This window comes from Symphalangus syndactylus, chromosome 2 (genome assembly GCF_028878055.3).
Source record: "Symphalangus syndactylus isolate Jambi chromosome 2, NHGRI_mSymSyn1-v2.1_pri, whole genome shotgun sequence".
Lineage (NCBI taxonomy): Eukaryota > Metazoa > Chordata > Mammalia > Primates > Hylobatidae > Symphalangus > Symphalangus syndactylus.
This window is the reverse complement of record NC_072424.2, coordinates 13467312-13481876: the sequence shown is the minus strand read 5'-3', so window position 1 is coordinate 13481876 and position 14565 is coordinate 13467312. Positions and strand designations below refer to the sequence as shown.

Genomic DNA, 14565 nt, shown 5'->3' with positions numbered 1-14565 from the left:
TGATGGATTATTGGATTCATGGGGTCTGAAACTTTTGGGGATGGATGCTTGTGGGGCTATTAGTGTCTACTGAAGCCATGAACTTGCTTTTTCAGTGGCAAATTACAGGAACTTTCTTGTTTAGTGTTTTTAATTGGAGACCTTAATAAGATTGACTGGATTACTTTTGAACATTTCTTCCAATTTGATGATTTTCTGTCTTAATTCTGTCTACTTTTGTCTAGAAGAATTAAATGTATATAATATGAACAGTATAAAGTTATAATAAATTATGAAAGTTTTTCCTTTTATCCTTTCTTCCTTGCCCCTACCTCATTTTTTAAACAGAGACAGGGTCTCACTCTGTTACCCAGGTTGGAGTGCAATGGTGTGATCATAGCTCATTGCAGCCTCAAATTCCTGGGCTCAGGTGATCCTCCCAAGTAGCTGGGACTACAGGCATGCATCACTATGCCTGACTAATTTTAAAAAATTTTTGTAAAGGTGAGATCTTACCATCTTGCCCAGGCTGGTCTTGAAATCCTGGGCTCTAAGCGATTCTCCTGCCTTGGCCTCCCAAAGTGCTGAGATTATAGGTGTGAACCACTGCACCCAGCCTCCCATTTCCACTTTTAAAATGTTCATTTACCTTCTAGTAAAAAAAAGGTGGGCTAGACTATTCAGTTTCTCCCAGCGTACCTGAGATAGTGTAATTATAAAAATCTAAAATCTGGTTTCAGATTCAGCCAGGGTAACTTGTCAGTGTGGCAAATGAAATTTTTATTTTGAAGTCAGAAAAACCTTTGGATGTGATTTCAGTGGTGAATGTGGTTTTGACATACACTATTTTATGAGTTTCAAAATCTGCTTTTGGAACCTAAGATTTTTTTTTTTTTTTTTTTAGGTAGAGTTTCGCTCTTTGTCGCCCAGGCTGGAGTGCAGTAGTGCAATCTCGGCTCACTGCAACCTCCGCCACCTGGGTTCAAGCGATTCTCCTGTCTCAGCCTCCCGAGTAGCTGAGATTACAGGCGCATGCCACTACGCCAGGCTAATTTTTTGTGTGTTTTGAGTAGAGATGGGGTTTCACCGTGTTGGCCAGGCTGGTCTTGAACTCCTGACCTCAGGTGTTCCACCCACCTCGGCCTCCCAAAGGGCTAGGATTACAGGCATGAGCCACTTTCCCCGGCCGGAACCTAAGATTTTTAAGAACCGTAATTTCCTTTCAGTTGAATATTTTCAGTGATATTTTAAGTGACTCATAATTTGAACTCATGTTCATCTGTTTTAGCCCCATTAACATTTGTCCCCGTCTCTGATCACTTGTCCCAAAGATAACTTTGTGGCATGTTTCCTTTAAGTCCTGCCATGTTGCTTTCAGCAGCAATTCTTCCTGCTTGGCAGAATCTTCTTTCTTACGAAGGTATCTGTTAGGTTAGGTATTTTTTCATGACTTCGGGGACTTATATTTTCACAAGAGTGGGTTGTTAACACTCTGATCAAAGAGGTGAGGAGAAAAGAGCTCAGTAGTATAGACTATTTGACATAGTTTGTCACAACTTACAGATAATTTAGAAAGCTTTAGTGACTATTTGACTTCCTTCTCTCATTGAATCTTATTTTTCTAAAGAGGATGTTTTAGTAATGGACAGTGAGATTATTGAATAGAAGCTAGTCTTGATACAGATTAAGAATTTGTTTATAATTTTGATTTTCATCTCTTGATTTTTTGAATAGATTATTGTTTTGTAGCACTGTTACTAGGAATAGAAATAGTAGATCTTAACTTGTTGCTATTATTATGTGGAAAATACAACCAGGAGGTGTTTTGGCCTGCTCAAATTATTTCTGAGATTGTTCCTGTGCTTTTGCCTACTTGAAGGTACACTTCAAAAAATATTGAAGTCATTTTATTTAAAAAGCAGCTCATTAGTTTTGAAAGAGTTTGCTGTGACTATCTCCAGGTTCAGGATTAAACTATAGCCAAATGCTTATGATATAAAAAAGTATTACTGGGTGGTATAGTTTCCTTTTAATATGAAAACCAGTTAAATGAGTTAAACTCTGGCTAGAGAAAAAACATCTGCATCTTTCTCTGACCGTGGTAAAGGACATTCTGAACATTACCACTTAAAACTAACTTTTCTCTTTAAGGGTTCCTGAAATTGTGCCAGCTGACTCCAGGTCCACCCTGACCCCACAGCATAAACCATGCTGTGATGTCACAGCTACCATAGAACTCCAGGGTAGTGTTGGGCTGGCCCATGTGGGCTCAGGTAAGTCCTGGCTTTTTTTTTACCATTTGGCATTCTTTTCAAAGTTAATAACCATTACAGTTCTACGTCATAAAGGAAAATAAGGCAAAACTTTGAAAACTGTGCCATATATGGGGGAAAAAATAAGTCTGTTTTCTAAACATCTATGAGCCAGCTCTAAATTCTAACCAATGGAGTTCCATAGTAGCTGTGAAGTCCCCAGTGAGTCATTGACCTGTGGCTTCAAAATACGTAAACTGTACTCCTGGCCCAGCTTACGGAATAATATGTTTGCTTTTTATTTTTTTAACTGTTTAGCTAGTAATATATAATATAGTGGCTTTCATTCTTAGGCCTTCATGTTTTAAGAAGTGTATTAACACTTTATCTGTAATTATGTTTCACTGTTAGGCTAATTGTACATTTCATTCAATTTTGAATGTATGATGATACTGCAGATTAGTTTTATAAAATTAATCTTCTCACAGTGGCTTCAGCTGTCCTTTTATTTGTCCTCATGAAGGAGAAAGGGACAGAAGGCATAATACACGTTTGTTAAATTTTCAAAAAAAGTACTAAGAGAAAGATGCTTCGGCTGGGTGCGGTGGCTCACGCCTGTAATCCCAGCACTTAGGGTGGCTGAGGTGGGTGGATCACCTGAGGTCAGGAGTTCGAGATCAGCCTGATCAATATGGTGAAACCCCGTCTCTACTAAAAATACAAAAATTAGCTAGGTGTGGTGGTGTGCACCAGTAGTCTCAGCTACTCAGGAGGCTGAGACAGGAGAATTGCTTGAACTCAGAAGGCGGAGGTTGCAGTGAGCTAAGATCGCGTCACTGCGTTCCAGCCTGGGTGACAGAGCGAGACTCCGTCTCAAAAAAAAAAAAGGATGCTTCAGTTACTCTTAGAGGCATTGTGAGATGTCAGTAACCTAGAAAACATGTATATGTTGATTACCTTCTCTTGGAACTTTTCATTTTTTCCTGGCCTTTGTCCTATAAAGTGAGATTTTAACACTTGCATTTATTTGTCTTTTCCTGTCTACCAACTCTTCTACCTTATTCCTACGTTCTTTTTATCCCCTGACATTAAAAGGTGCTCAAAGTGTAATTATGTGAAGAACTCAGATATTTTGTAAGGTTTTTTTTTTTTTTTTTTTTTTTTTTTGCATATATTATGATGCTTTTTCCCTGCTCCTTAAGTAGAAAACATGCGGTTGCTAAAACTTTAAATTATATGTGTATGGGCCAAATCCTATTGAATACCATGTCTACAACAAAAACCTGCCTATGAAGTAACGTCTAAACTTTCAGAAGTTCTCTTTGAGCAGTGTGCAATAAAGACATAGCAAAAATTGGGACAGTTCAGTGACATTTTCATAAAATTTGATTTGTAATAAATTTACTAATCTTTGTAGCTGAAAATGTACCAGTCTCACTGAGACTATGAACTTTTATGCTTAATGAAAAGAATGAAATTATATATTCCCCAAACACTAGATAATAAAATAATTTTAAATATTATTTTTTACCTGTATTTAAGTGATGTGTGTTTTTCATGCTCTGGGAAGTTTGGAGAATTTTGTGCTGTCAAAAACTGAGAATAGTCTGTTCTCCTCGTCTTCTGTATGTCTGCCATGCTGGGGAATGGGCAGTATGCCCGTTTGTAGTTTAATGCAGAGCATGGAGTAGGAGGGACTAATAAAGTGTTTTTGATAATTTTGTATTAGGTCAAATAGAAATCCTAGTTGTGTTTGTGTATATCGGCTTTATTGAGACATAATTTCACGTACTGTGCATTTCAACATTGTAAGTTCTGGTTATATTTTAAAAAAGCACTTAATGAAAGCAGAATGGGTGATATTATTGTACATTATAGTTCCAAAGTACAGTCTGCTAATTTTGTTGTGCTATGTAGTCTGCACCCCACCCCCCAGTGCTCATTAACTTCTAATTACAGAAATCACTCAGAGACATTAGAGAGGAAATCTTAAGAATGTCTAAGATGAGATTCTTCTAGACTTCAGCTATATGGTGAGTTAGCTAAAAGCAATAAAGTGATTTGAAGATCTTCCCTTCTTCCAAGCAAAAGAAGGAAGTTATTTGGTGCTTAGCTTTAGATTACCTCATCTTTGTCTTTGAGAAATAAGAAATAAACACGAACACATACAGTACAAACACCTACATACATGCATACACATATATACACATAAATTGTACAGATCTTTCTCTTTGCTTTTTCAGCTAAATTGATCAGACTCGGGTTGTTTTTGGAAGTGTTTGGAACATTTTTTATGTAATACAAAAAAATTTGTAAGTAGGTAATATTTTTAGATTAGAACTAAAGACTATAAAAGGTGCATTGATGCTATGTATACCTGAAAATAGTCAAGGGCTTTGATAGAACTGAAGGGAAAGGTCATTGCCTTCATACAGAAATGCTATGAAGTGAAAGGAGATGGCGTGGGCATGCTCAGTCCTAAATAAAATAAAACTGCATTGAATTATCTTAAAAGTTGTGGGCCCTACAAGACTATACTTAATTGTTCATTAAATAAGCAGAAGTTTCAGAGTTCTTTCTATATTTGAACATAATAATTGGAAACAGAAAACTCTTCAATCATAGAGTTGTTTTTAGTTCAAGTAGCACTTTCTGGTCTATTTGAAAGGCTTGCCCCTTTGGGAAGATGTATAGCCTTTATCTCATGCCATCCTTGATTAAGCTTTAGCCTTGACTTCTCTAGGGCGTACTGTTCCTCATAAGGATGTGTAAGGTGGGTGGAGGCGGGGCATTTGTAGCTGAACTTGTATATGCATAGTGAAGAATTTATCAAGCTACATTGCTGTGAAAATAAGAATTCCTGTAAGAAGGCATTCTTAATATAATGGGTTTTCAACCTGAAGAATGTGTATGTCTGTGTTCGGGGCAGGGGGTCATTTTTTTGAGGAGAGGATTGAAATTTGCAGAAAGGACTGTTTTGAGTATTGGAGTCACGTTTTCACTGTCTTTGTACTTCTCATATTGCCCGGCAAGGCGTTCCTCTATATGATGAGGATTCAGTAAATGTGGGAATTATTTTGAAGCCTTGTTATCTTTACTAATGGTAGAAAATTGTTGCATTTTACCAGTCTGTTATATTCTAAGGAATATGTCTGATCTAATTCCTAATTCAAGATGGCAATTAAAATACTTTTTTAAAAGTACACTAAGAATATTTTTACCTAGTATTAATATTCTATCCAGCGAACACATTTGTCTTGATGTAACTTAGGAAACACTTAAAAGTATTTGGTCCCACAAATAATTTTTTTAAAATTGTTTTAAACACTTTTTGTGGTAAATTGGAAGCTAATCTACTTTTTTTTTTTTTTTTTTTTTTTTTTTTGCCCAGGCTGATACCCATACTTTACCGGACTGCTTAGTAGACAGTATTACTGTGTTTACCTAATGTTAATTTGTGTTAAGATTAATAAAATGGTTCAGTGGTAATGGAATGTTCTTTATAGATTTGGGCAGAAGTGAGATTTCTGTTTTCCCCCTACTCTAACTGGATTGTAATGTTTTATTTTAGCGTATTTTATTTGAAATCATCTGGTTCAATTTTTACTTTGTTATGAATTCTTAATGGGTATAAGGAAGACTTGGCTATGAGAATCTGAAATCAAAATGTTGCCAACGTTTACTTACAGTGAAGATGGTTTCAGTTGCTCTAAGTTGTTTCAAAGCTAAAGAGCAGTATGGAAAGCTTAGCATTTGTTTTGATTCTGCTTTAAGAATGCGTTGTAAAGGGCAGGAGGAGCTCAACACCAGCTGGAAGCACATCCCTGTCTCCTTGGTTTCTGCAGAGTCAGGATGAACGCAGGACCAGAACCAGGGGCTCAGTGTCTCTTGTGACGTCTGGTTTCTCATACTAGATTATCAATCTTCGATCCAGTTCATACAGTCTAATAGTTCCTCTAAATCTCACCAGAGCCTGGAGCCTGCACTGATATTAAGGTAAATGTCTAGGCAGTTCTAGTTCTGGAAGGAAAATTTTTAAAGGGAAAGCAAAAAACTAATTTTCCTTACTCTTATAGGACATTTAAATGATGCATCAGGATCCAGGAAGCACAGAGAAACACGTAAAAGAGTTTGGAGTGATTGCTACGGTTTGTGTTTTTTGAAGAAAATGAGAATTAAATGCTTTTCTATCTTGATGCTTGTTTTAGGGGTTGTAGAAGGTGATTTAGCTGCCATAGAAGCATACAAGTCATCAGGAGGAGACATTGCACGTCAGCTCACCGCAGATGAAGTACGCTTGCTGAACCGTCCTTCTGCCTTTGATGTTGGCTATACTCTTGTACACTTGGCTATACGTTTTCAGAGGCAAGATATGCTAGCAATATTGCTTACAGAGGTAAGTTTGGCATTTTGGTTAAATGTTCTTTTAAGGAAATCTGTTCTTTGGTTTTCATTTTTGATTTTATAATGTTTCTCTAAGCAGCTTTAAAATGTTTTGAATTCTTTTACCCCCTTTTAAAAATAACATTAAACTTAAGAGACTTAATTTTTAAGGGTGTATGCTTTCAAATATTTGAATAGTCACAACAATGTTTGACTCATCATGTTTGGTTCATACAAACCTGGGATGTATCTGTCATTCTTTAGTCATTCAATTAACAGATATTTATTGCATATTTACCATGTGCCATGCACTGGGCTAAGAAGGGATAGAATTGTAAAGATATTGGCTCTTTCTTGATTAAATCTCCAGCAAAGTAAAGAAATGAACAGGTAATTCTGTGCAGCCTGTGCCCTGGTAGATGTAAATGCCAAGCGTTATGCCAGTACTTGAAGAGTTTTGAGGTGTCTTGTCGTCTTTCTTATAGCAGGTAATGTTTTTGCTGCAATTTGAAGAGAAGGAGTTAGGAGTTAGCCACATGAAGTGGATAAGGGAGAGAAGGGAAGTTGAGGAAAGCATTTTTACAGGGGGCAGAGATGGCGGAATTTGTGGTGAATCTAGGGACTTGCAGGTAACTAAGCATGGCTGAGATGGTGATTGGGAATGGAGAGAAGGGAAGTCTGAAAGATAAGCAGAGGCTGGATTATGAAAGATCTTCTGTGTCAAGGAATTTGAAGATTATCCCTAGGCACTGGATGGTGTTAGGTACGGGTGCAGGGGAGTGAGCAGAGAGATTGTGTTTTGGCTGCTGCACACTGGAGAGGGGCAAGCCTGGTTAGGAGGGAGTTGCAGAGGTGCTGGCAAGAACTTCTGCCAGAAGGGTAGCCATAGAAGGGTACCCAGAAGGGTAGCCTTAGAAATGGGAAGAGGGTTAGAGGGTTGGAGAGACTGAGACAGGCCCTCAGTCTGAAGAAGTAGACTGATTGGATATGGGAGGATATAGTGTGGATGTAAGTTGATTCTTCAGTTTCTGGCTTTCATAACTAGGTACATGCTACAAATGATAGAGATTGTGTATGAATTATTCAGGATGTGACTACATTATCCAGGTTTGTTTTTTTTTTTTTTTTTTTTTTTTTTTAAGCTGGAGTCTCACTCTGTTGCCCAGGCTGTAGTGTAGTGGCACGATGTTGGCTTACTGCAACCTCTGCCTCCTGGGTTCAAGCGAGTCTCCTTTGTCAGCCTCCCAGGTAACTGGGGTTGTGGGCACATGCCACCACGCCTGGCTAATTTTGTATTTTTAGAAAGGTGGGATTTCACCATGTTGGCCAGGCTGGTCTTGAAGTCCTGATCTCAAGTGATCTGCCCGCCTCGGCCCCCCAAAGTGCTGGGATTCTAGGCATGAGCCACCGTGTCTGGCCAAGGAAACATTTTTTAATGGTAAGAGAAATAGAGTAAAAGTGCAGAGAGTCATATTAACTGTGGATTCAAATTTTGTCAGTATACATCTTTCATATATACTTTTGCATATTTGTGTATTCAAATTTGCCAATATTTGGGAACCACTACAGGGCACTGTATGGGGATTAAAAAATTTGAAGGTTAGATGGAAACATGATTGTAGTAGCTAACCACTGTGTCCAGTTTGGTAAGATTCCAGTGAAGCCGGGGTGGGGGGCTTGAGAGACTGAAGGCCATGATGAAAACAAAAGGGCAGGCTTATTGAGTATAAGGGAGAAGGGAACTTTTCAGATAGAGGGATCCAGGTTTTGGAACGTGAGATAGAGAGTTGGAGTTTTTCTGGTGTCGAAGGCCTGGCTGCATTTGTGTTGTGGTGCCTAGTTGTGTTGTCTATTGTATATTGGAAGGGCCGTCAATGTGGAGTTGTAGTTGCTGGTGGTGACGGGAGCCAGGATAAAGAAGGTGGTTGTGAACTAGGGTGAAAGTCTTTAGGGGCTCCCCTAAAGGTAGGTAGAAGATTATTACAAGGTTTTAGAGGGGCCATTATGAGTCATTGAGCTCCTGAGACAGTCTGAGGACTAAACAGTGGGATGATGATAGAACATCAGTATATTTATTGCATATCACAGATTGTCTGGAAACTTAGCAGCTAAGACAACAAATGTATGTTATCTCACAGAGTTTGTGAAGATTAGAATCCAGGAGCTGCTTAGCTGAATAGTTTTGGCTCACGATGTTATGAGGTTGCAGTCAAGTGGTCCAGGGCTGTAGTTGTCAAAAGACTCAACTGGGGCTAGAGTATCTGTTCCTAAGCCCACTCAGGTGGCTTTTGGCAGGAGCCTTCAATTCTGTGCCATGCAGGCCTGTCTACAGGGATGGATGCTCATGATACAGCAGCTGGTCTCACCCCCAGCAAGTGATCCAAGAGAGGCACAGAGTGCGAGAGTGATCCAGTGTCTTTGAAACCTGCAGTGTCTTTTATAAATGGATTTAGGAAGCAACATACCATTACTTTTGCTGTATTCTGTGGGATGTGTAGAACAACCCTGGAACAGCGTGGGAGAGGTGAAGGGGATTTGTTCCAGGCAAAGAGCAAAATTGGTCATGGATTCAGTCTCCATGCAGTAAATACTCCAAAGGACAGAATTAAAGGGGCCAGTAGGGAGACTGGAAGTGGGGGAGTCTGGACTAAGTCTAGACTAAGGGAGTGTGTTGCAGAGAATGCTCAGCCAAGGTCTTTTAGAATGAGAACAGGAGAACATTAGAGTTGGTGATTGTGTGGGGCAGGAATTTTCATCGGATTCTGTGTCATGGACCCTGTTGGTAGTCTCATGGAACTTACGGACTCCTTCCCAGAATACTGTTTTTAAATACATAAAATAAGAAGTAAATGAGATTACAAAGGAAATCAGTTGTATTGAAATAATAGCTGCCAAAATATTAAACTAAATTTGTGATATATAAGAAAATGCATTTTAATATAGGTAAAAAGTTGGGGAAAATTGATTTAACTTGAATTAAAACCAAATTCCCATTAAAGTACATGGACCATTCCCAAGATCATGGACCCTAAGTTAAGAACTCCCAGCCTACGGAGATGGTTGAGAACCATAAGGTTGAAGGAGGTGAGAAGGTGAGTGGCAGGCTGCAGGGGCATATCCTGCTTAAGGATGGTGGTGGAAGGGGTTGTTTGGGGGCTAAGTTTCTTTTAGAATGTTTGTGGTAGTCAGGGTACAGTCCAGGTGGTTTTTGGAAAGGTCTTTCCAGGTTTTTGGAAAGGGCCTGAGAGCTAGCTGATGGAAATAAGCTGTTTTTGAATTTACTTTGGGGGAGCCATTTTAACTACGTTACTTGAGAAATAGTCAATTATATTCTGGAAATACTTAATATTTGGTTTTCCATGTTTGAGTGTTGACTAATGGTTGGGCTCATGGAGTTAAGATGCAGTGAGAATTTTCATGGTTAATGGTAATCTTGACCAATAAAGTCTAGTTGAACTGAATTTCCATGTAGGAGCTTTTTAATTTTTTATTTTTTTCTTTTCTTTTGAGACAAGCTTTCTCTCTGTTGCCCAGGGGTGTGATCATGGCTCACTGCAGCCTTGACCTCCCTGGCTCAAGCGTTCCTCTCACCTTTCAGCCTCCCCAGTAGCTGGGACTACTGGTGCATGCCACTAATGCCTAGCTAATATTTTGTTTTTTTTTGTAGAGGCAGAGTTTCATTATGTTGCCCAGGCTGGTCTTGAATTCCTGAGCTCAAATGATCCTCCTGCCTTGGCCTCACACAGTCCTGGGATTAGAGGTGTGAGCCACTGCACCAAGCTGGAGTTTCAGAATAGGGAGTCAGGTGACTGTGTTGGCTATGCAGGGTTTTTTGAAATATTTCTTTAATAGCAGTAGCAGTTAGTTGTTTGCATATATGATGTAGATAACATTATCATTAAACCTTACTCTTTGAGAAGAAGAAGGGGCTGGAAGACCTGTTGCTTCACACCCCACTGTGGCTGGAAGGCTACCTTTGGGATAGTCGTCCAGGTTGGTGACATCAGGGAACAGGCTCACTCTGGGTTCCCACGGTATTCTCTTTGGGGCTTTTTTTTTTTTTTTTTTTTTGGCAGAGTCTCTTTCCATCGCCCAGGCTGGAGTGCAGTGGCGCGATCTCAGCTCATTTCAACTTCCTCCTCCGGGGTTCAAGCGATTCTCATGCCTCAGCCTTCCAAGTAGCTGAGACTACAGCTAATTTTTGTAGTAGCATTTTTAGTAGAGACAGGGTTTCTTTCATCTTGTTGGCGAGGCTGGTCTCAAACTGCTGAGCTGAAGCAATCCACCTGCCTCGGCCTCCCAGGGTTGGTGGGATCACAGGCGTGAGCCATTGTGCCTGGCCTCGAATTCTGTTTGTTACTTGCAGATGCTCAACTATGATTTTAGAGTTCTGTGTATGTATTTTTATTTAGCTCCACAAACTAGATATGACTGAAATGTAAGGTTAAATTAAATCTTTGCAACATTTGTTGCTATTTAGCATTTTAAGAAGAATAAAAAAATAACAAAAGAAAGTTACAGCCTTCCTTGGATTGTTGTTTTCTTGCTTAGAGGCCTGTGCCGTAGTGCTCCCATCTCACTCCTGTCAGGCTGAGCTTCAGAGGTTGGCAGTCTGTGTTTAAACTTGGAGATGCCAGATGCTTTTTTAAAAACTCAAGAGTGTTAACAAATGGAGAGGAAGAAAGGGCTTGAGGTCAGTGGGAACTAACCCTTTAAATACCGTGCTTTTTTTTAAAGTCCAAGTTAGGGTACTTGAAACTTGTGGGAGAAGAGTGTTTGCAGTTTTCCCTTTATCAGCTGTGATTCTCTGCTTCTAAAGAATGTTTTTATTGTGTACACGATGGTTAGTCTGCCTAGATTTTCTGTCCTCCCTCCTCTTCCTGTGATGTGTCTATGAACAACACCCTTTTCCATACATTTTTTGTGCATCTTTGAGTATTTCCTTGTGATAAATTCTTAAATAGAATTACTGAATCAGAGGATAAAACATTTTTATGACTGTTTCTGAAAAGTTATACTGGTATATACTTTCATTGGTAAGGAAATAATACCCAGTGTATTTTAAGATTAAAGAAAACCTTGAGTTATTGGGAAATTTTGCTGATTTCTTTTAAATACTGTTGTTTTCTGCTTCCATTTATGATACATGAGATGAGAGGAAAGTTTCTTTTGTATTTAAGGTGTCTCAACAAGCAGCAAAGTGTATTCCAGCAATGGTGTGTCCTGAACTGACAGAACAAATCCGGAGAGAGATAGCTGCCTCTCTTCATCAGAGAAAGGGGGATTTTGCTTGCTATTTTCTGACTGACCTTGTAACATTTACATTGCCAGCAGGTAACTCCAAAATCTAATGTAAAAAGACTTTTTCATTTTATTATGGTTACGTTTGTGTATAGGTGAAAAATGTTTCTGTTAGAAAGCACATAACATAGCTACTATATGTGCATCTTAAGTTACTTGACTGTCTTATTTATGCTAGAAGTGAGCATACGGAGGGCTACTTGTTAGTAAATGCGTTTGCTATCTGAGAGGAAGACAGCAGTTGATAGTAACGGATTTCTTTGTGGACCTCAGATTATTTTTTAAAAATCTGTTTTACTCTTTTATTTTTCTCTTTGGTTTTATTTTAGAATATCCTTTAAAAAAATCTCCTTTGAAAAATTTTCCCTTTTCATGCTTGTGTGTTATTTTGAAATTAGATAGCTATATTGGTCACCTGGTATTAAGAGATGGGATTAGAACATGAGCTTTTGATGGGTAGAGTCAGGTTATTTGAATTGAACACACTGCATTCTCTTGAATATGTCATTCCATTTTTACTCATTTTATTTATTTCTACTATGTTTGTGAAGCAACTTTTCATTTTTCAATTCATTGACAGTTGAAAACATCCTCCAGAATGGTTTTTGTCAGTTGGCATTGAATAAATACACCAAACACCAAAAGTTTCTAAAATCTTTCATCTGAGATTCTGAGATCTGTTTGTTTTGTTGCTGTTTTTTTTTTTTTTTTTTTTTTTTTAATTGAAATGGGGTCTTTCTCTGTTGCCCAGGCTAGAGTGCAGTGAGCATGATCATAGCTTACTGCAGCCTTTAACTTCTGGGCTCAAGTGATCCTCATGCCTTGGCCTCCTGAGTAGCTAGGACTATAGGCACATGCCACCCACCCCTGGCTAATTTTTAATTTTTTTGTAGAGATGGAGTCTCGCAGTATTACTCGGGCTAGATCTCCGTGTTTTTAATTTTTATGTTCAGACAAACAGATTTTTACAAATTGTAGGAGATAGTAATTAAGTTTTCTGAAATTGGAGGAAGTTTCATTTGAAATGCACTTGTTCTGTGTATTTAAGCTTACTCCAGAATGATTAGATTTTTAAAAACTTATTTTTTATTTTTATTTTTTGAGACAGGGTCTTACTCTATCATCTAGGCTGGACTGCGGTGGCAAGATCACAGCTCATTGCAGCCTTGGCCTCCCCAGGCTCAAACAGTTCTCTCACCATAGCCTCCTGAGTAGCTGGGACTACAGGTGTCTGCTGCCTTGTCTGGTTAATTTTTGTATATTTTTTGTATAAAGACAGGGTTTTGCCATGTTGCTCAGGCTGGGCTCAGAATCCTGAGTTCAAGCAGTCTGCTGGCCTCAGCCTCCCAAAGTGCTGGAATTATAGGTGTGAGCCATTGCACCCGGCCCAGAAAAGAAATATTTTATATCACACATGTTATACTTGTATATTAAGAAAAAGCTATCTGATAACCTACAATGGAAAGGGAGTTATGTTAGAGAAAGTTACTAGTAGGTAATTAATAAGTGTAATTAAGTATAAGTTATGAAACAAAAGATCTTTTAAGTTTGCTTTTTGTTTGTAGATATTGAAGATTTGCCCCCAACAGTCCAAGAAAAATTATTTGATGAGGTGCTTGATAGAGACGTTCAAAAAGGTAAGCATGGAATTAATGAGTATAATTTACCTTTCATCTGATCAAGTAAGTTTTGTGTAGTAAGGCATGGTGTAGTTTGGTGTATAGTCAACTTGCTTTAATTAAAGATGTAAAGTCCGGAAGTTCAGTGTTACATTGTATGGTTCACTGTTATAGAGTGAACAAATAAAGATAAAAAATTTTAAAACCTTGGTTCTCTGCTTCCTGTTCCAGAATGTATATATTTCTATATTAAACACTTTTTAGAAAATAAAACTGTAAAGAATTTAAAAGTTGATTAAATTATTCTAGAGACAAGATGTTTCAAGTACTCGAAAGTTTATATTTCAATTGGTCAATTTTATTTAAGTGTTTATTGGTAAATTACATATAAACCATTTTATATCTAGAAAATAGGTTCTTCTCCCCATGAATATTCTCTAATGACATAGGTATGGAAATGAACATGTATTTAAATCCATCGTACAGAATTAGAAGAAGAATCTCCAATTATTAACTGGTCCTTGGAATTGGCTACACGTTTGGATAGTCGACTGTATGCACTTTGGAACCGGACTGCAGGAGACTGCCTACTTGATTCAGTACTACAAGCTACCTGGGGCATCTATGACAAGGACTCGGTGCTTCGGAAAGCCCTGCATGACAGCCTGCATGACTGTTCACATTGGTGAGCTGGCATTCTGCCCTGTTTCAACCCAGGAGTGCATTTGCTGGATTATTTCCTTGTGGTGGGATACTTTTTATGTCAGTTATATTTTCTATGGAAACTGGAGGAAAAACAGTTCATTTTGGACATTAAAATACTTTGAACATGTCCATGGTTTCTGTTTTTGTTTTTCCCCCAAGAAACGAGATAAAAGCAAGAATCAGTGGTTTTTATACATTTTTTTGCTAAATTTTAAAATAGAAACATTTGAAGCTTTAAAATGCAAGCATTTATTGTTTCTATAAGACAGAAGTAGTATATTTGAACATTTCAAATGCAGCATTTCAAGTTATATATAGTAGCCTTA

The 14565-nt window shown here is 38.3% G+C and overlaps 1 protein-coding gene across 4 annotated transcripts in view; it reads left to right on the top strand.

The window, feature by feature from the left end:
- Nucleotides 1–14565, top strand: part of ZRANB1 (zinc finger RANBP2-type containing 1) — a 70467-nt gene that overhangs the window by 44092 nt on the left and 11810 nt on the right. For 3 of the 4 annotated variants that reach the window (XM_055246086.2, XM_063616969.1, XM_063616980.1), the window contains 4 exons: nucleotides 6440–6627; nucleotides 11795–11948; nucleotides 13481–13552; nucleotides 14021–14219. In XM_055246086.2, coding sequence (XP_055102061.1) covers nucleotides 6440–6627; nucleotides 11795–11948; nucleotides 13481–13552; nucleotides 14021–14219 — 613 coding nt within the window. Of the gene's footprint in view, nucleotides 1–2130; nucleotides 2253–6439; nucleotides 6628–11794; nucleotides 11949–13480; nucleotides 13553–14020; nucleotides 14220–14565 lie in introns of all 4 variants that reach the window. The other variant, XM_055246091.2, reaches the window with a different exon arrangement.